Source organism: Hippoglossus stenolepis, chromosome 8, assembly GCF_022539355.2.
Source record: "Hippoglossus stenolepis isolate QCI-W04-F060 chromosome 8, HSTE1.2, whole genome shotgun sequence".
NCBI lineage: Eukaryota > Metazoa > Chordata > Actinopteri > Pleuronectiformes > Pleuronectidae > Hippoglossus > Hippoglossus stenolepis.
The window spans coordinates 19,671,933-19,694,374 of NC_061490.1; the positions used below are offsets into that span (position 1 = coordinate 19,671,933).

General features: G+C 41.7%; 3 protein-coding genes across 3 annotated transcripts; 1 reads left to right on the top strand and 2 right to left on the bottom strand.

The window, feature by feature from the left end:
- Positions 1–1,260: 1,260 nt before the first annotated feature.
- si:ch211-79k12.1 (uncharacterized protein LOC568891 homolog) lies at positions 1,261–10,556 on the bottom strand. The gene is made up of 7 exons (XM_035163575.2): positions 10,398–10,556; positions 9,474–9,595; positions 8,538–8,736; positions 7,368–7,513; positions 5,258–5,402; positions 3,091–3,235; positions 1,261–2,005 (listed from the first exon to the last, which is right to left on the bottom strand). The coding sequence occupies exons 1-7, from the start codon at positions 10,447–10,449 to the stop codon at positions 1,918–1,920; spliced, it is 897 nt and encodes a 298-aa protein (XP_035019466.1). The 5' UTR covers positions 10,450–10,556; the 3' UTR covers positions 1,261–1,917.
- A 1,512-nt stretch (positions 10,557–12,068) lies between these two features.
- taf12 (TAF12 RNA polymerase II, TATA box binding protein (TBP)-associated factor) lies at positions 12,069–15,316 on the top strand. Its single transcript, XM_035163577.2, has 6 exons — positions 12,069–12,229; positions 12,885–13,102; positions 13,824–13,901; positions 14,218–14,332; positions 14,713–14,801; positions 14,983–15,316. Exons 2-6 carry the CDS (start codon positions 13,022–13,024, stop codon positions 15,016–15,018), a joined length of 399 nt encoding a protein of 132 aa, XP_035019468.1. The 5' UTR covers positions 12,069–12,229; positions 12,885–13,021; the 3' UTR covers positions 15,019–15,316.
- A 617-nt stretch (positions 15,317–15,933) lies between these two features.
- Positions 15,934–19,450, bottom strand: rab42b (RAB42, member RAS oncogene family). Its single transcript, XM_035163576.2, has 2 exons — positions 18,809–19,450; positions 15,934–17,705 (listed from the first exon to the last, which is right to left on the bottom strand). The coding sequence occupies exons 1-2, from the start codon at positions 19,024–19,026 to the stop codon at positions 17,255–17,257; spliced, it is 669 nt and encodes a 222-aa protein (XP_035019467.1). The 5' UTR covers positions 19,027–19,450; the 3' UTR covers positions 15,934–17,254.
- Positions 19,451–22,442: the final 2,992 nt, after the last annotated feature.

Here is a 22,442-nt window from a genome sequence, read left to right on the forward strand (position 1 = left end):
GCGGCGGCTGCTCTGTATTCTGCGCGCAGCTCCCGCAGAGCCCTGAGCTGTTGCCCGGTGGTTTATCCACGAGGCACTGTCAAGGTCAAGATGTCACTGTAAACTACACCTCTCCCCCTCTCAACCAGAGGCTCGTACCTCGGGGACGTCTCCGCTGTGTGAAATTCCTGATACATAATCTTGTCTTTTCAGCCCAACCGAATGAAGTCCCCGGACCAAAGCCCACTGGGGAGCGCACCGCTTTTCACTCATGACTGACTCAAAGGCCAAAACAAAATGGTGCTCGCTGGCATTTCACATGCAGCAGGGCATTTTAAATTTACAACATTGTATTTTTTTCCCTTCAGAGCGTGACTGTTTTTTCTTATTCTAAGTCTATTTTGGTCATAGTCTCCCTCTCCATTTGCTGTCTTCCTGGGATTGACCTGAAGATACAAAGCGAGCAGAAGTTTGTAGAGTTGCACAAGAAAATTCGAGGAGTCTGTAAAATGCTCGACGAGGGATGGCTGCAGCAGAGGCGGCCCAAACAGGGGGCTTGAATAATCAGTTTAATAACATTATCCTGGCTGTGCTCCGTGGTGCATGCACCCGTTAATGGAGTGTCAGTGTTGAACTGCCACTTCGCCCATTATTAACGATGGCCTACGGTCAACCACACACCGATAATAAAACCACATAAAACCCAACATAACTTCAACAGACAAGCATAATGAAATCCTCGGCATTATGAGCACAGTTATGGTAATAAGTGATGGTGCTGTGGCGCTAGCGTTGAGGGTTGCAAGGCAACAGAGGAGAAAATTAAAAAAGATGAAGTTGTAGGCTATGACGATTTTTTTTCGGGGGGGATCGGAACAGACTCAATCCAGTCCGGTAACAAAAGAGCTAGCGGGGGGCTAACCATGTCTCACAATGAATGGACAAGGCTTCAAGGTTACCTGACTTTGCAATTATTCTCGTTTTGTGTAATCGTGTGAGACTTCAGGTCATGTGCTTTTCTTTGTGAGCTGAACTGACTGAGAATGTGCTGATAGGCGAATGGGAGGGGGGGGAAACACTGAGTTCAAGACATTGCTTTTCGTGTATGGTCTTACATACTGAAGGGGGAAGGTTGGTAAACAAGCTGATGCAAGACGGAGATATACAAGAAGATGTGCGGCAAAGCAAGCAATGCGTGTCCGGCTCTCGCCACGTCGTCAATACTCCGCAATCTCTTTTTATCTCTAAAGTGGAAACAAAATCGATGGCACACAGAGGAGGGAAAGTAAAAAAAGCCATTTAATATTAGAAGAAATACAAAGTACAGTAAATTAAACGGTGAAGTGCAATGTGCTTGAGAGCTGCAACGGCACGGAGATCATAACAACATTTTCACAGATTCTTTGAGCTGGTTGAAAAAAAAAATGTTGTAAGGGAAACAAATCAACAAAATAAAACCTTGCCCCGTCACCCAACTGGTTTATTGGTAATACACAGCTCAGCAATTATGTTTGCAACAGAAAGGAGAGGATTGTACGTCGAGTCTTTTCAGCTCGTACAGTACACAAGAGGCCCCCCCGCCGCCACCGCATTGGTATTTGTTAAGAACGTAGCTCACCATTTTCCACGCTGCGGAATAAGTGAAGAGGAAATTGCCCACCTTTGTGTTCCTGATGTATAACTGCATACACCCACAAGCAAAGCAGGTTCTCTAAAGCATCCATTTGCCCTTCAGGTTTTTTCACACCCAGCTTGCCTCCCTCCATGTCCTCCCTCTCTCCTCCACCAATGTGACCATCCACAATCCTATACCATTTCCTCCTTCTTTCAGTATACCTTCTATGCCATCCCTCATTTCTTGGCCACCCACTCCATCTTCCTTGCCTCTCGCTCTATCTTCCTCCCCGATCTCCCCCATCCTTCCACCTGCCTGTGCAGTCACACCAGGGGCTGTTTGTCTCCGCAGGCAGAGGGCAGGGACTCCGAGCTGCCTCGGTAGATGGGCTTCTTCTGGGAGTGGTCGTCGCTGAAGAGATGGGGAGAGAAGAAGGAAAGACAGAGGAGCATGATTACCAGTATATCGACCTCCCAGTAGGCACTCGAAAAGCATAAGTGAGGGAATTATAGACTAGAACTGAGCGAGGGAGCCACACCTGGCCGTTGATATGAAAGTCCATTTGTCTCTCTTTCGCTCTCTGTCCCTCTTTGGACACACATGCTCATATAAACTCATGGCGGCACATGCTCAGCCACGTTTGTGAGGATTAAACCTTTTACTCGCTACGCAACCACACAGACACGGAAATCACAAATGAAGCATTCGCTAATATGGAACTTATGGAAATTCTGAAAATGAAAAAGAAAAAAGGCTTTTATCAGCCCCTGTGGAAAGAAGTTAATGAGCGAAGCTGCACAGGGTCAGGTGTAAATTAACATGTCGTCAACATGCAGGTTTAATGGGACTTTCACTTATGTTCCTATCATTGCTTTGGTTCATAGAGGTAAAGCCGTGATATTAGCTCAGGCTTTTCATAAGCAGAAAAGTGTGTGGAAACACGCGGCAGAGGAGGGAGCGTGAGCGAGATCAAGGACTGGGTCAAGTAGGTCGGAGCTGCAGAGGCAAACTCAGATATCGTGTGAATAACACAATTTTAAAATACATGAAAAGCACACAGGCACAAGTGTGCACATTTGCAGAGCGGTCTTTCGGAATAACATTTTGGCAAAGCACATGCACACAATTTGAAGTGCATGCTGCGATACAAAGTACACACACAGTATCTGAATTGGCCGTGGTTGTATCACAAGACAGGAGGAAAAAATGCAGAATTATTCATATCTGTTATATAAATCTGACTTTAGCAGGAGACACTGAGGCTGAGTTAGGGAAAATAGGAAGGTGCATAAAGCATTGTAAAGAAATCAAACAAACACACAGACACACACACACACACACACACACACACACACACATACACTTACTTGCGTTTAGAGGCACGCAATCCATCAGATTTTGAACATGATTTAAGACGAGCATCGCCAGCAAAGAGCAGAGGGATTGTTTATGATGACAGAGGAGCAGACACAAACACACAGACAGTCTTTGCTTACATCGGTCCCTTGATGGTCTTGGTGTGCTTGGCCCTGCGGCACAGGAACACGCTCACAGAGAGGATGAACACCAAGAGAGCCACAGCCGCCGCCGAGGTCATCAGAATGAGACGGCCATTACTGGACTTGTACCAGGGGGCATCCTCTGCGGGACGGATCAGTCAGACATGAAGGGAAAAATGCATCACATGGAATCTCAAATCAGCTAAACTATGATCTTCCTGCCTCCGGGCGAGGATCTAACAGTATCTGCTGTTTGTTTGTGTGGGATGAGAGAGTGTATGTCAGAAGTTCAGACTTTTTTAGAGTTCTACAGCCGTCTCAAGAAGTCTACCTGTGATTAATATGAAAAAAAATGTGCATGAATTTCCACATTTACAAATATTTTAAAAAGTAAATCTAGTGGACTTTACTTTCTGAAACTGTTCCTTTGAGCGCTGGAAAAAGTAAACATTGAAAATTTGAGGTAATGACAATCTGAAGCAGCAACACACACACACACACACACACACAATGCAGTGTCTGTTCACGTAATCAGTAATTCCTTATGTTAAGAGGATTTCTTGGCAGCTGGAGTCACACGCGGGTTAACACCAGGAATCGTTGCACCGCCAAGTAGGGGCAACTTCAAAGCCACAACAGCGACATGTGGCATTTGCTCAATGTACCTCCGAGGTTGAGCAAACATTTCTTCCAGCTTCAAGAAATTATTACCTTTTTAATTAGTACATGTGCTTCAGAGAAGATGCTGGAGACAGCGAGGAGCACAGTGACCAATGAGTCGATTGCTGCAGTAATAAGATAACTGTAACATAATAAATAACGTGCATTGGCTTAATTGCGTTTTTAGAGGTTGTGTAATTTCAGTGATTGGAATCACGAGGCCTATGAATCCTGCAGGGTGAGAGGAGGATGTTTAAAAACTGCAGTGCATTAACACACAGTGCAGTCATCTCGCAGGTCAGTGATAAAGATGATGAAGATAGACGACGTGCTGTAAATTGGATTAGTTACAATGTTGTAATGAAATTAGTCCTCCGCTTGAACACAATATTCATGTTTCAGGAGAAATGAGAGCGATGAGTCCGTCGATTCAGACAAAGACAAAGTGTCGCTCTGCAGATTATCCATCTGTAAACGCTGACAGACAACCAGACTTCCAATCAACTGACTGTCCGTCGTCTGTCACCTATAATTATCATGTACTGCAAAGTACTGTACACGCTCGGATCATTTTAGAAAATCTCATGGTAAATGATAAATGGACTGTTTGTATATATCACTCACAGTGATATATAAATACACTAAACTACAAGTCACATTTACACATTACACACATGCTTCTGTACACAGCGCTTTTTCTATCACACACTGTCAGCACAGCCATTAGGGGCAGTTTTAGGTTCAGTATCTTGCCCAAGGACACTAGCATGCAGACTGGAGGAGCCGGGCATCAAACCACTGACCTACCCGTTAGTGGACAACCCTGTCTACCCCCTGAGACACAGTCAGCCGATGCCTTGTGGAGCATCTGAATCATTTAAGAACAAATATAACAAAATAAATGGGATAAAATAAAATGAATAAATAAAACAATGAGTTGCACACGAAATTCACTTCCTGTGTCTCTTGACTCTGCTCTATATGGGGCATTTCTGTCATTTCAAAGGTCAGGTAGAATATTGTTTTGTGTGTTAGCTTCATCCTCTCATCCTTTAAAGTTACTGCTGCTGTCCTTTGACATTTGAGAGGTAATTTCATTTGGGACTTTCCGTCACCTTTTCGGTGTGAGGTGTTTTCTTAAATGTCGTCACCTCTCTTTGTCGGAGCATCGTGGTCCACTTCCTACTTTTTCAGAATTTCTGTGGAAGATAAATTGAACCTCAACCTTGCACTACTTCCTTAAAAGATTTTAGGCATTAAAGATAAATGATAACATCCTGATGACGTGAGTGCACCCAAACACCTGACCTCTCTGGTCACATTTGAGAAGTTGATTTAAGAGGAAATAGACCAGGTTATTTTTTTTTTTGCCCCGGTGATGCTTCCAGATAAATTTCTCAACAGTTACAAGGAAATAACAAACCTGTTTTTAGAACAGGGAAGTGAAGAAAGAAAGCTGTGAACTCAGAAAGTCCTCGTCTGTGTAGATGAAGTGTTTTCTTACCCGGAAGAACGGTGATTCTGACTGATTGTTTCTTGCTGAGTGATTCCACGGCAGGATTTTGAGCCCTGCAAGTGTACTCTCCTTCATCCTCCGCGCTCACCTTCTTCAGTGTCAGCGTCGAGGACGGCAGGATCCAGTCGCTACCCTGAGATGAAAAGACATGGGAGCGTGTAAGAGGGTGAAAGAAACAAAAAAAAAAATGAGGGCAGTAAGGAGAAGCGATATTTTGTTGGCGGGACAGTTTGCAGGCTGTTGAAAGTAAAAAGTAGAAAGTGAAAGAGAGCACAGGAGAGATTGAGACTAAACAAAGCTTATTGATAAAAGAGAAAGACAGAAAGTGAAAGTGTAAATTTGTGCAAAGAAAGACAAAGAAAGAAAGCAAAGCAGAACAAGATATGGAGACATGGACGTCAGTAATGTCAATGGTCATGGGACGGAGTCAGAAGGGCAGAAACATCTTCTGGTGTGTGGCCCTCCAACAACAGGCTGCAAAGTCCTGAGGGAAGTGTATTTACCTGGGCTGTAATCCCAATGAATCACACATCGACACAAGTCAATAACCCAGATAACACCTTCATCCGCAAAGAATGATGCCGCGAAGACACACTGTTAACACAATGCGTAATGAGATGGCGAGGGAGCGCGAGGAATTGTTGACATGAAAATAGCAGCACTATTATGAGGCAGAGCCCAACATGGGAGGAAACAAATAATAGGCCAAACACAAGGATTGGAAAACAAATGAACGTGGAAAGGGGGTAAAAAAAAAAAAGACATTACACCATGCAAATGATTTGGCTCCTGAGAGCTGCAGCTCCTGCCAAGAAAGTCTATTTCAATTTGAATGGATCTGAATTAAGAGGATTTCCCATAAAGGCCAGGTCTGGCCAAAGCAGCATTTTGTATGCAAATCCACCGGCTCCCAAAGCAGTGGCCTGTTTCTGCCTCTGTCCTGCTGTCATTACCAGGGGCCAATGTGTCCATGGCGACTGTCTGTCAAAGTGGGCCATTCTGATGCCACTTCCTGCGCCATATCCAGGCCTGTCAAACATACAGTGGGCGTACACACGCACAAACGCACACACTTCCCATCAAACGTTCCATCTCATCTCATCATGTCCGTGAACCTGTCCTTCCTCTTTTCCAAAGGTCATGTGACTTATGTAAATAAAGCAGGAGAACATCAACAGGTGGATCACGAGCGACGGTGCGGTAACTGATTCCAGGTGATGAAGCTGTCACTCACGCATGTTATTCTTCATCAAAATGTCAGAGCTGTATATTCAACAAACGACAAAAACACAACAACGGGTAATCGCGTGGAGGACAAACGGTATCGGCCGGATAAAATATCCACTGTCTTGGATTTGCATTTGTAAGCCCATTTAAAACCAGGATTAGCTGTGACCATTTAACAAGTATATTAACCCCAAACCAAGAATCAATCAAGAAGAAAAACAGAAGAGGAAACTGAGTCATTATTTTCTCCCGTTCCCAAGATATATCCTCACAGCTTCATTACACCTGTTACCTGCCAGTGGTGATGTGGATGACACCTTGAAAAGTGTAATACCCCGTTGTCATCACCAGGGCACAGCGCATCTCCCCACTCATCTCAACTTAGCTCTTGTTCTACATGCCTGTTGTCACAATAGCATTTTACACGGAGATGTCTTAATTTCCCTCGGGCGAGAGGCTTCTCCGCTCTGCGTGGAGACCAGTTGAATAATTCAATGTCGGTAAACCAAACACTAAAAAAATCATTAGGAATCTCTCCACATAATTGTTTTCAGGTTGACTGGCTCTTGTCTAGACCTCATTAAACTATTAATCCTCTGTAAGTGGGCGAGCTGCAATCCCCCCGGCGAGAGGTAGGGTGCATAAGCCAACCGGTCACTTAAATACCGAGCACTTTGGATGGGGATGGAGAGGCCAGGGCGAACGAGTGGCTTGTGTGTTTAGAGGAGGAGAGAGAGCCGAGAGAGACCTGGAGAGACTGGAGGAGGAAATAAAGAGGTCACATCGAAGACGGGGGAGGGAGACAGAATGACATGTATCCAAAAGCATAATGAGGACACTGCCACTGTGCACATTCCCGAGGCTGCCTCACCTTCTTGTGCCAGAAGTAGCTTAGCTCCTCCGACGAGCTGGCAGAGCACTTGAGCACCACGTCATCCCTGAGTTGCACCTTCAGGTCCTTCGGGACACCCAGGTAGCGGGTGTAGCCTTCCCTGGTCAGTGACACTTCCCCCATGTCTGAAACGAAGAGGAGGAGGAGGCATTAATGAAGCAAGAAAGTCAGCTGAAGCTACGTCTGGGGTGTGCACTATGTTTGCTGTGCTAGCAGCTGGTAAACGATTACATAATTTAAGCATATTCGAGCAAACAGGCTCAAGTATGAACGCCCCCAGTGGTGCAGAGTGTTCCAGGCGATCGATAATAACGATAATAGGCTTCATCTTATCGAAGTCTTTAGAGAGGCAGTGTTGTGAATAATGGCTCATTTTCTCTTCCATCTCAATAAATGGCCCACGTCCATCCAGCTCCTGGTTTCTCTCCTCCACCGTCTCCTTCAGGCCTTTTGTCCGTTCTAATCTTTGCCTCTTATTGATTCCCCCCATGAGTCCGAGGAGCCTATCAAACAGCATTACGATTTGTCGATTTGATGACCACCGAGCAGATAGAGGACGCTGATAATATGACCAGCTATGGCACGGATGGTATTTCGTGCTATCGGGTATCCTGCCGGGTCGGTGCATCTTTTCCTGTTTGGAGACTGTAGTCAAGATATCATAACTAAAGCAGCGTTAGCATTGGACCTGCGCCGCTGTTTTGTTGCGCGGCTGCATTGCATTGATATTTCTCATGTTAGTAATTATTAATGTGTTTTTCTGTCTCGCACTGTGAGGAAAGTTGTGTCCACGGTGTTTGAAAGATTGATCTTTACTTCCTGCTGGTTGGAAATAAGGATTCAGAGTTTCTCTTTGTGTTTACCAGTGTATCTTCAGGTCCCCTCTATGTCAGTATTCTCAGCTATGCCTTATCGGAAGGTGAAACTATATCTTATTTGCACGCCACACACTGTATTTACACAAGTTATTATCATATTCCTGCAGAAATCTCTTCGACCTTTGCGGAACACAGACATGAAAAAAAACCAAGGTTTCTCAATTTGGCAACAGGGAAATACAGAGTCACAGAGTCATTGTTTCACAGAGTTTCAGCAGACAGCTCCCACACACGGCTCCCACTCGTATCAACCCCGGCCCGAGGCACTCACAATGCACTTTGAAGGCCAGCGGCTGGGAGGAGTTGTCTGGCTCGGTCACATTTTCCGCGGTGGACACGCAGCGATAAGGCCCCTGAAAGTAACTCCCTGCGTGGGGGATAGTCAGGAGCAGGCTGTCAGCTGTCAGCTCGGTTTCCATCGAGTAGAAGCACCAAGAGCGCTCGTAGATCTGATGCCAGCCCTGCATATACTGGTGGAGAGAAAGAAAGAGAACAAGGGGACACAGAGAAAGGAGACACTTTCATTTATCTTGTCATATTTTGTTGGCTGTTCCACTGTGATGATAAGAAAGTGACGTATTTAAGGGAGTTAAGGTCAAAACACCAGGAAAAAAACGACATTGATCATTGTTGTGGAAGATGCCTGTTGGTCTGTTTATCTGCATATTCTGAGATTCAGGTGTTATTCAAAAGTGACATAATCACGTCACATTATTGCAACGAGGATTTTCATGGATTGCATTTCATCTATTACAGTTTTCATAAATTCCCGACTGTGCTAAACCACACAGCGGACAGCTGCATGATGGGATATTTACATAAAGCAGCTTCCACATCCAGGAGCAGGCAATGCAAATGAGTTAAGGCTGTAAAGGCTGGGTAAAGTATCACACTGAATTTCAAAAACAGCATAATAAAATGATTAATCTATACTCTTGTCTAATGATACCTCAAACAATAACAATAAAGTTGTCAAGCAAGAAATATGATAGCTTTTGCTTCTCTTTTAGCCGGACGACTTAAACTGCTTAAGTAGACGGATACGTTTCCCCCCAGCTTTTTGAATATGGATAAATGATGTTATACATCATTTGACATTGGAGAAAATCTGATACGCTACATGGGGGTGTGCTCAGAAATTCTATGCTTCATGGCAACTAATGTAGGAAAAGTGAACAAGGGGGAGGGACACATTGTCTTTGCTCACCTTGGAGAAGACCTCAAAGCGGACCTGGCTGATGTTGAGCTCAGAGTCTGAGTAGCTGCACTCCAGTGTGACCCTGTCTCCCTCCAGAACCTGTTGGGTCGGCCCTTTAATGAGCAAAGTGGCTGCGTGTGGACAGAGATGACAGAGGTTATTGATTTCATCATGAATAGATTCGCGGGGAGGTGGCCTCAGGGGGTGGGCTCGGGCGTGTTGACCAGCGCTGGGGGATCTAACTGCTGCTCTGTGTAAAACTTTGAGAAACAACCTCTCCCTTTTCCTGTCGTTTGTTTCAGGCTCCTGCTGGAAAACAGCCAATGTACTCTCAATGTCACCACAGCCACATGACCAGCAGCAGCAGGTTCTTCCACTTTGAGCAAACAAGTGACGACAGAGCCAATCTGCCTTTCACCTCAGGGAGGATTTACGGCACAATGAAAACACTTCACACAATGTTTACACATATGATAACTGAATATGGGGGTTGGACAATATATAAAAACATTTAATTGTTCTTCGTGGCAGTTTCAAGATAAGTCCACCAAGACTTCCTGTTTTAGTCTGAGACTTGAAACCACAAGGGGATTCCCAGCAGTGTTACAGAAGAATGTGTTGTTTCCTCTAGAGGACAAACAAGCTCTGACACGCACAAACAAACACACAAAAACACACGCACACAAACACACATATATATATAGATATACACACACACACACACACACACACACACACACACACACACACACACACACACACACACACACACACACATATCAAAATAAAAACCATGAAATAGCAACTGTTTGAATATCATTTTGAAAAAAAGAAGAAGTAGACTAGAAGACTAAACCAATAACCCATTACAATACAACTCCACTCTCAGATGAGACTGTTAAACGGCACACAAGGGAATAAGAGCATATTTACCATAACTGCCGTGGATCAGGACGACCACTGCAGCAACAAGAAGTACTTTCATGGCTGTGGAAAAGCTCTCCAGTATCAGACAAACAGTGTGCAGTGCTACGCAGCCTCTAATCAGAAATGAAAGTTTGCTCAGTATTTATCTATGAGGCAGTGGAGGAGTGGCTTTCATTTCTTTGTTTTGCAGGAAGTGGATTCAAATTCTCAAACCAAAAGAAAAAACAATCCATGCAAATCATCACACAGCCGAGAATAAATGGCTCAATAAGCCGTATTATATGTCTGTGGCCTTGACTTATATTTGCTGATGAGAATTCATGCCTGAAATATTATTTATGTGAACAGCAAATGGGGAAGAAAACCTGCTCCAATAATCAAATCCACTCCCAGCACGTCATCTGTCTCTGGGGGGAGTGAGGCCTATCACGTTCTCAGGCTGAGCCTCTCGTCGTAGAGGCCGGTGTTTCTCTGGAGACCTTCACTGGAATTGGAAAGTAGTCTCGACTTGTTGCCACAGAGCTTTGAAAATCCCTGGCGTGATATCTGATGCCGGACAAGCAAACATTTTACGCTTCATTTTCTTTGACCTTTGATTCATTAGCTGTTAACCAGAGCTGAGCAGGAGACAGAATCGAAAGATACTCGGTCTGTCAAGCTCTCACAGATACTTTGCTGTGGCCTACGCACACTTGCACTTGACATCTTTAGACTGAGTGACTCTGAAGTATTCAATTTTCCCTCGCAGTCAGATATTAAGCTTTGAGTCTTGCTGCATCTACTACAAACCTCTGTACTTAAAGCATATTATTGTTTAATATAGAAATACTTCTTCGAAAATTGACCAAATACCTTTTGGATGGTTTACAGCCATTTGTTATGATGCATCTGCACCTGATTCCTTGTGGTTATATAGAGTCTAGTGTTCTATTCATGGGTTAGTTACTGGCCATAGTGTTTTGATTATGGGTTTCTTGTTTTAATGGTATCCATAATCCACATGAATTATCCATTGGGATTTAGACTGTCTGGTTTAAGAGAGAGAGAGAGAGAGAGAGAGAGAGAGACTGTCTAAGACATTAAAGATTCCTGTGATCCATGACCACTGACAGTGTCACTCGTTAATTTGATGAAGGCTCCCATTGGCTCCCACTCCAAAAATGTCCGCTGTTATTCGCAATTTACGAGCGAACCATTTGGCAAAGGGGTTATTTATGTGTGACAAAAACTGCGGGAGGAGTAGCGGGACGAAATTTGAGGAAGAAGAACGAAGAATACTGACGATAATAAGAAGTATGGGGAATAATAATATATGTGCATGCATTGCATTACTGCACACATATTAATAATAAACACAAATTTGCTACTTTGAGTATTATTTTGGCTTATTACTATTTATTTAATTGTTAAGATTAGAGCTTTTTGGTGTAAATGTGTGAATGTGTATTACGATGTTTAATTTTTGTCATCCCTGCTATGGACTTTTTTTCATGCACACTTGTTATTTAACAGTATTGATTTATATATTTCTGAGTTTGTTTGGTGTGAAACTGCTCTGAGATCAAGTGTTTAAGTTAAGATTTTATTTAAATATAATTCTTGGTACATGATCCATCCTGGTATATTGATGTAGTCCTCCAATGTCACCGGCAGGGAGCAGTGTAGAGGGGGAAGCGTTGCCACCGGAAACAGTTGTGAACAGGGCGGAAGTAGTGAAAATTATCCCCGATCATATTTGCTAGCTGTGCGGACGCGTCCGAGGCGGGTTTTCTGTGTCCAATCCTCATATTTCGGACAACGGCGACGTGGACATGGACAGATAGTGTTTGTTTAACCGGGTGAGTTTGTCCTTTCACGTCTAAATCCAAGATGCAGCGAGCACAAAGCAGCGCCGCTGGATTAGCTGCCAGATTAGCCTGTGCGGCTAACCCAACAGTTTGGTAGCGGCTATTGTTTTTAGCACATAATGTAACGTTAGCTTCGGATTTTTTACTCGTTTGCTTCGTTTGATTAAGACGCACAACCACTGGGAACTTACATTTGTTGGGTCGGTATTTTATAAACGTGGTGTTAATTTGCGAATACTTACTAAATACCGGGAATACATCGATTAGGCTGTTTAAGGCTAAACCGCTACATGTGTCTCGCAGCTACACAGGTAGCAAGTCTGTCTTTAGAGAAGTGGTGAAAGTTGTAAAGATTTAAAAAACACTCTCTACAGAACCGAATGTATACAACACACAACTGGAGAAAGATTAAAACTTCAGTAATTAAATCGTGTTTTTACTTTTGTTTCCTGTCAATCAAGAAAAGGAAAATAATTAAATTAAATAATACGATCGAGGAGATGGAAATCAGCAAATTGAGTAGATCAAATATTAGAAGTAAAATAAAACCTTGATGGATTTACCTATAACGAATCTACTGTGTGGTTGAAGCTGTCAATTTAACCCTGCTACATAAAGATGTATAATATTTCTGATTTCCCTCCAGGTTTACAGACGTGGTCCCTGTCAGAAGACGACACATCTTACCTGTGCTGATCTTGGACTCTCACTCAGGACTCAGACACAGCGGAGACACAATAACTTAACTTCCTGAGGAACTCCACGCTTCCTGTAGCCACCAGCATGGCTAACAGCACCACAGCGGCTGTTAAGGTCCTGGGGGCCCCTGGTCCTGCTGGCAGAACTAGTCCAGAAGGATCTCAGGTCAGTCGGCTGCTTACACTGCACACACACAAGGATCTAACATTTCTATTGCAAGTAAGGGCTAAAAAACTGTTTGGTAATACAGAAGATCTTATATCCTAGAAGAGCTAGTTTTATCTAATGTGTATGTTGAATTATGATACGATTTTGAACAAAGCTCAAGTTTGTCAGTTCTCTACTTGACAGCCGACTGTCTCCACAGTGTTTATGGCTTTAACTATTAATTCATTATCAAGAGCTAATCCTCCTTAGTATCAGAGTTGCCCAAAGAGGGATCAGGCTCATGTTAAAAGTATTTATTATTATTCATATCTTGTTTCTCCACCTCAAATGATCAGTGACAGATTATATGTATTCGGCTGGTTTGTATACAATTGTATTGTGTTTGGCACAAAGACTTTATTTCTACTTAGAATGAATATCAGATATATTTTAACCCCCAAAAAATTCCCTTTGCCTTTAAATAACAAAAATTCAATTCAATTCAATAGTGATAAATCATAATATACATTATCTCAAGGTACTTTACATAGAAGGTCAAGACCTTAACAATTATAAAGAAACCCAACAGCTCCCACAGTGGATGATGATAATGATGAATGTTGTTAACTTCTGAATTCAGGCCAACACTAGACTACTTTAGAGAGCACACAGCATACACACTCTGTAACAATCTAAGTTAAATGTATTTAACTAATGTATTCTTCTGCTTCCTGTTCAGGTTCTTAGTAAGAAGAAGCTCCAGGACCTGGTGAGAGAGATTGACCCAAATGAGCAGCTGGATGAAGATGTTGAGGAGGTCTGTCTGTGGTTTTAATTGCAGTTTGAAATGAACATTGTATTTAGATGTTTTCTTTATAAGCATCGAGTAAAAAAATAAGCAGCAGCGCATTTTTCTCAGTGAAATGAAAACCACTTACATGTTCTTGCTGCCCTAAAGCGTCCCCATTCCGCTGCACATCCATCATTTTGAAACTTAATTCTGTTGAAAGCTAAGCTGCATGATAAATGGGGCGAGCAGCCGAAAAACACAAGGGACTTTCCAGCTGTTGTGGAGTGTTGCTTTCCTTTACTGACCATGATTGATGGATTTCAAACCGCCTGTCTTTTCTCAGATGCTGCTACAAATTGCAGACGACTTTATAGAGAGTGTAGTGACAGCAGCCTGTCAACTGGCTCGCCATCGCAAGTCCAACACCTTGGAGGTGAAGGATGTTCAGTTACATCTTGGTAAGTTGCCAGTGGCTTTTTTGCAAGATTGTTCCACTGAATATTTTCACAAAGTTGGATTTAGTCTGTCTCTTCAGGTCACAGAAATTTATCCTGTATGATGTCTTTCAAAGATGGCTGTAGCAGGAATATTATGCCCCCGGTTTCATTACAATTTGATGTGGGGATCATTGAGTTTTTAATGTTTTATCCTTTTAAAATGTAACAGTAACATTTTAAACAATAGTTGGAAATGAGATGGAAAGTAGATTGTGGCAGACAGACATTTCTCTAATAGACTGAGTTTACTCAAGTATTTTGGTGTAAGGTCTGAGTAGTTCAAACAGCTCATGTCTTTTTGATGGTGTGCAATCATTTATTCATAATTTTATTTCCCGCAGAACGCCAGTGGAATATGTGGATTCCTGGTTATGGCTCAGATGAAATCCGGCCGTTCAAGAAGGCCTGCACCACAGAGGCTCACAAACAGGTGAGTCATAGAATGCTTTCTTTCTGTTGGACGTGTTAATAGTACATTTTAAGTTTGCACTGGTTGACAAACATTAACTGTTAATTTTCATTCTTGCATTTGTCTGTAATATCAACCCGTTTTGTATTGGAATGCACATAAATTATTATTGACCTGACATTTTTCTCTTTTTTTCTTTCAGAGAATGGCGCTGATCCGTAAGACAACCAAAAAATAACAAGACTGTAAACTAAAATGTTGACCCTCTCTGTCTAATGTCTTTTCTTTTTGGATAGTTTTTATTTGATTATTTTCCTTTTTAAGTGGAATCTTTTGGACTAAGGGTAAGAAAAGGGGGTATATTTTTCTTTTGACATTCGTGAATCATTGCCATGTCTCTAACATTTGAGTGTTTTGCCAGGACCACCACACAATTATGTAATTATTGTCTCTGATTATGTTTTGTTTCCATCGAGCTAAGCCTGGCAGAACACTGTTCGTTGCATTTTTGTGAATAAACATTTACTGGAATAATCCTTTTATTGTGACCACTGCTGTATCCAGTGTGCCTTTTGATACTGGAGAGCATTTGGATGCGAATGTTACAGAATCTTCTGCCTCCTTAAACCGATCTTTGGTGTTATCTTGACAATAATAGATCATCGTAAAGTATCTGGGCATCCCTCTCCATCTAACCCTCTTTTAATGCTGTTGATTATAGTTTGTTTTAATACATAGAGGGTTTATGATAACAAGTTCCTGTACTGCAAATAGTGGCCGCACAAACAGTAAATTCTTTTACTTTGTTGTTTACATGTATTTTCTGTATTGTTACTCAATGTTGTAGGTTTTATAACACTTAATTCAACAGTTGTTGTAAATTCTGTATTGAAGTTTGCCTAATTTACCTAATTGGTTAGAAAATAATGGTAAAGGAAATGATCCCCAGATATTGATTTTTCACAATGTCAGATTAAATAAAAAAATTACAATCAATAAATTACTGATATTATGAAAAAAGAGACGTTTTGGAGTATGGCTTCTGTCGCCACAGTGAAGTTAGCTAAGGGAGCCACATACTTAGGAAAGGGTTACATTTAAGGTCATTACTAATGCAAGTCATTTGCTTTCCATTCAAATAAGATTCTTCATATTTGTGATTGAAAATCATTTAAGTTCAAGAAATACATACATCACATTTGAAAGGGTCAAACCAAAGCAAAACATACATTTATTTTTGTTAAATAGTAATTTTACTTGCTATCTTGTATATTTGCTGTCAACCAAGGACACAGATCAGTGGATCCTTGTGTCTTTAGCAAAATAAACTTGCAGAAACACAAGAGGTTGCTCATCAGCCAGATGAACAGTAATTTCGATGGAAACCTCTCACAACATTTCAAAAGGACAATATCCAAACGCACCCCAGAGTTTTCTTTCAGTCACTCGCAGGATGCTGTGCAGTTAGAAGTGAACACAAAAGCCCTTTCTAAATCACAGCTCAGGCTCAGATGATTAGTTCACATCAGGGCCTGAGGTGATGTTTATAATCAACCAGGGGAACCAATAACTTAACTGCTGCCATTTATTGACAGAACAAAATACAAGAATCACAGATTTATGTCCAGAAAATTAAGGTTGGAGGTAAAAGCAGAAATTCCCTGTGCAGCGGTTCCAAAACTTTTTTGGGTTGCAAGTCCTCAAAGAAACCAGTGTTTTCTTGCACCCCCTGTTATATTTTGAATCATTCGTCATTTTGGATTTGTAAAAGCGATGCGTAAAATGACCCCTCATATGTCCTATGAACCCTCGGACAGCCCAGACCGTGCAGGTTGGAATCCACCTTTCCAATGCACGGGTCTCAAAAGGTCCCAGACTCAGTGGAAGGGAAGATGAACACAGAATGTGGTGGTAACAAACTCATCATCTGATCTGATCTGAAAGAGGAAAAAGCTCCAGCCTCAGGACGTCATCAAGTCCGTCTTCTTACTCAACTACGGTCACGCTATGACCTGTTGGTCCATGTTGGAGTCGTCTGATCACCTGTGGCCCGTGTAGCTCACATAAGAGAATGCTAATCTTTCTGCTGACCTTTGGCAGGATTGGGTCATATGCTATTATCACACTTTGCTCACAGAGACAATGCTAACGTGATATTTCAGAGCATCATACTATAACTTGATATTATGCTAATGTTTGCTAATGGTACTAAAAAGTGCAAATCAGGGTACGGTTTATTTACTATTTCTGGACCAATAAGTGGCCTTGCTCGACTAAAACACAAAACCTTTGTTTTTAAAGTTCAATCTTCACCTATTTAGAATGTCAAAATTTACGTCACAAAAAATTTACACAAATAAGTCCCTTGCTAACAAGTATTGAAGCTTGTATCCTCACAACAAAAGGTGCTAATGCATTTCATATGGGTGTGTTGGCTGATGGTCACCACTTAAATGTCAGAGTCAGTCCACAGTTCAACCACAGCACTTCTTGTTGCTGTTGGAGGCTTTGCTGGCCGTAGCCTGACTGGCTCTTTGCAGCTGCAGCGCCTGCGGGGCAGCACACTTGACTCCGTCCCAGCCCTCCTGAAGCTCGACCTCCCCGCTCAAAAGACCCTGGTAGACCCGACGAGCCAGGAGTTCGAAAGACTCCTTCACATTGTGGCCCGTCTTGGCGGAGGCCTCTAGGTACGGCATCCCCAGCTGCCCGGCCAGTTTCTCGGCCTCTTCTCGACTCACCGCCCTCTCTCCCGCAGCGTCCCGGTCGCTCTTTTGTCCCACCAGGACAAACAGAACCTTGTGCGGCTGCACTCGTTCGCACACCTCGGTGTGCCAATCCTTGATACGGTCAAAGGAGGCGCGGTTGGTAATGTCGAACACCAGCAGGCCTCCGACTGAGTTGCGGTAGTAAGAACGGGTCACTGACCTGAGGAAAACACACATGGAAGAAAGTCAACGTTAGTGCTTTTCCAGTCTTATCGACCACTCTGTGCTTTAGATGTCACATTAACCCATTTACACAGACATTGAAACAACACTTCTACATACAGTGCTTTTCTATCACAGTCATCTAGAGCCATTTCAGTATCTTGCGCAAGGACACTTCAGAATATAGACTGGATGTGCCAGGGATCAAACCACCGACCTTCTGGTTAGTGGACAACCCTTTCTACCTCCTGATCTTTCGCTGGAAGGATATTTGAGAGAAAACCCACACAAGGCAGTGCAGAGTTCAGCCTTTGGTACCACCTCCTGTTCCAGTGAGCAAATACTCACCTAAATCTCCACATTGTTTGAGCCGAGATCTTTTAGATAAGCACATTGACAAAGATCCTGCTTCTGTAAGAACTTGATAACCACTGACTTTTTCATCCTAATCATCAAACTGTCAAGCGGCATACTTCCCCCATGAGTCACCGGGTGTTTAAACTAAAGGAAAGGCTTAGTACAGCAGCCGCCGCTCGGTGAAAAATGACTTCTCCATTAGAATACTTTGATTTGCCAGAGCTTTTAGCTGACTCATGTGGGAGAAGCAGGCTCCAGATACCATGCAGAGAGGAGGTAAACACAAACAGGCACACGTTGCAATTTGCTACGGTTCATTCAACTGGAGAAGCGGAATAATGAATTTAGAGACCGAACGAAACAAGTTACTCGTCGGCCTTTCATTAAATATGCTTGTCATGGAGAATAACGCCTTTTCAAAGATCTGCATTTTTCCCCCATTCTAAGCATTGCAATTGCTGTATGTGTGTAAACACTGCACACTGGTGTTGTTGTTAGAGTCTGGATACAGAGCCACAACTGAAAGCAAACACCTGATTAACAGGTTTGGTGAAACGAGGATAAGCACTGGTTGTTCATATGGATAGTTGATTAAATTCTTTATTACCAGGCCTTGTGCTTAAAGATGTCTTGTATAGATCTAATATACTAAGACATCCATTCATGGAAAGAATCCAAACATAGGCTATAACTACCACTAGTATAGAGGACAGACACTTTGTTTTGGGATGAGTTTGTCCTCACCTGAACCTCTCCTGTCCTGCTGTGTCCCAGAACTGCAGCTTGACACGCACCCCGAGCTCCACCTCCAGGAAGTGAACATAAAAGTCCACACCCACCGTCTGGTTTATGGACTCCAGGAACATGTTCTCGGTGTAGCGCTTCAAGAGGGAGGACTTGCCCACCGTGGAGTCCCCCAGCATGATGATCCGGAACTGGTACTGCCACAGAGTGAGGTCCATTGTTGGTGGTGCTGGTGAAAGGGTGAAGACGACCAGGAGACAGGATTTGGCTGCACAACAAAGGTTTGAGGAAGTTTTCAAGTTTTGGGAAAACTTGAAACCTGCAAATGAGAGTCTAGCAACCCACTCCTACACTACAGAAGTTGAGTAAAAACCACAGCAGCCACTCCTTATTGAAATCTCCCAATCAGGACAGAAATCTGTGTCCACAGTCATCTCACGCTCCTGTTCCCTTTACAGCTGCACCACAGCTCTGTCATTCCTTCAGTGGATCCTCAAATCCTGCAGATAAGTAGAAAGATCTGTCCTGGTGAGTCGATTCCCAGCAGATCTCATCACAGCCGCTGATCTTGACTGTCACTGTAAGCATGCACATGAGTGTGGAGTGCAGGGGTGTGGACTACTAAAGGTTTGCCTGTTGATACTTGACAAAAGGAGGGGCAAGAGCACAGGGACGCAGGGAGGGCTGTTGTGAAAAGGGAGGGACAGACGCTGGAAAGAAACGGAGGGGGGCTTATGAGGAAGTAGGGGTTGGACTTTAAACCATGTACAAAAGTTTTCTTTGTCCTCCTGTCACCAAATTATATTTACATACCATTATTAATTGTAAGACCTTACCACAGGGCAAAAACTGCCACCTGAAAAGGGAAGTCCCGAACAATACAGCTTCACATCCCCTGGGATACGGAAGACTTCTGATATACAATCCAGTTTCCTAAAATAGGTTTGCTCTACTTAACTTATATATTTCAGTGATGACATCATGGCTATTATGTCGGTGATACATTATTGGAAGCTCAATCTCTGGTTCACATATACGGGTCAATGACGTATAAGGATTTTCAACAGGCCAAATACAAAAAAAAAGAATATCTATTATAATTATTCAAACATTAGGAATGTTGTGTACACATAAAATCATATAAAAATTATTTGATTTTAGTGTTTTTTCATCTAGATGAATTGGCCGTGGCCTTAAAAAATGTCATGTGGTGCAACCGTAATTTATCTTAAAATGAATTAATTTCCTTAATATGCTTACATTTTTTTTTACAATTTCTCAATAATATAAGTCATTAGTAACAAAGTAGTTGCATTTCTTTAGAGTTTTTGTAAATAATCTCATATTTTTGTTCTATAATGTCACCGTCCCCTTACTAAATGTAGGTAACAGACTTATTTTTCCGGTAAAGTGCATAAAATTTATAAAAAAAATTTTAAAATACCATTCATTTAAGCATACTGTATCAGTGATTAATATTTCAGCCACAGAAATTTTATACTTGACTTTAAATTTAATACAGGTCTTGGTATTATTGGTCGCACCACGAGTGGTCGCTCCAAATGACATGAAAACCTCCTATCGTTTAAAAAGATCAATAAACAATAAATTCCATACAAAAATTTGACTTAAACCAGATTTTATTAAAATTTCATAGAATTTCCATAAACACAAACATTTCCTAAACATTTTTTTTAATAAAAATCTCATCAAGAACATTAAAGTGCAGCACACATTGTTGTGAACAAACATTTCATTAAACTGGCTGCTCTTGTGCTACATCTACATCAACCAGAACTGGTGGAATGTTCTCCAGAGATGGCGGCGTAAGGTCGAACACAGCGTTTGCCATATTTCTACTTTCTCTGTAAGCTCTGGATGCAGCCCTCCAGTTCTCTCTCTGATTCTTTTTCTCTCTCTCCGTCAACTCACTTGACTTGGCATATGGAATCTCTCCCTGCTGTTTATTTCTCTCGTAGCTGAAAAAGATATGTAATGTCATGCCATAAATCAATAAGTTATTTTGGACTAATGATAGATGAACATTTTAATGCAAATATGCATTTCGTCCAGTAATGAAAAACACATAAGAGCAATATGTACTTCATGTTGCTTTATTTGTAGTTTTAATTTTTAAAATGTTTTAACATACCTTTCTCTTCTCTGAGCAAGGTTCTCCGCTCTTGCTACAGAGTCAGAATTAACACGCTGCACATGGCGAGCGGTTTTTATTTTGTGTTTCTGAAATATTAGAAAAAAATACTCTAATTGCATAGAAATATTTTCCAAATAATACTAAAATAAAATACTTTATGTATATAAATCATTAATTGAATTTTAAAAAGCCCCAAAACTCCCAATCTAGGACATATATCTATCATGTAAAACACTCTGCAATGGTCGCACCACATGATATTTTTCTAGTTCAGTCAAAATTTACAGCCACAGAATTGGCCACCTAAAGAAAACAAACTAGGTCAGCACAAAAGGTCACTATGAAATTTATAATCAAAATATATATTTTTAGAAATAACTTAGAATTCATAGTTTTTTCGAGGTCATACCACATGATATCCAAATGTGGCAACTACATACCAGCTGTGAAAAAGGTTATTTTTTTCCAAATTTGAGAGAGTTCCAAACCTGTTGCTGCTTCCATGGGTCCTTGGCAAAATGGTTTATGATGCAACTTCCTGTCTTTGAATGGATTTCAACATCAAAGTCCCAAATTGGTCCTTTCTTGATGGTCGCACCACATGATATTTCATAAAATGGACATCATCGGACAAAGTTTGTTTGTATACTATGATGGAAATATAAATGCAAATGCTTTGCAATTTTGTACAGGATTACAAAACACGTTGAAAATCATGCCAAATATGGCAGAAAATAAATTTGAATCGATTTTGAGTAATTTCAAAGACGTTTTCACAACAGCAGTCATGGCCGGACAGTGATATTTTGAAAAATGTCAGAAAATAATAAATTTCCAAAAACCAAAAGTGTGTACATATACGGGACAGGTACTACATATATATGGTATTTCTTTATGTATTTAAACCTTTTTTTAACAGAAGAAAATGCCGGAAAAAAAGTCGGACAGAAAATATAGGCGTCACGTCAATGACCCATACACGTGAAGGGAGTTTCAAAATCAATATGCAACAATAGATAATTATGAATTTTTAAACCATGCACAAAAGTTTTCTCTGTCCTCCTGTCACCAAATTATATTTACATACCATTATTAATCAAAAGAAGGGTAGAGTTTGTGGCAGAGTTTTTTTAAAAATCATGTCATAATCTTGACCTAAGGGCAACAACTGCCACCTGGAAAAGGGAAGTCCCGAACAATACAGCTTCACATCCCCTGGGATACGAAAGACTTCCGATATACAATCCAGTTTCCTAAAATAGTTCTGCTATACTTACCTTTAATATTTCAGTGATGACATCATGGCTATAATGTCGGTGATACATTATTGGAAGCACAATCTCTGGTTCACATATACACGTGAAGGGAGTTTCAAAATCAATATGCAACAATAGATAATTATGAATTTTTAAACCACACGACAGTACTTCCACATTGATTAACCTTTTAACTTAATGGCTTCGACAAAACCGTCTCTCT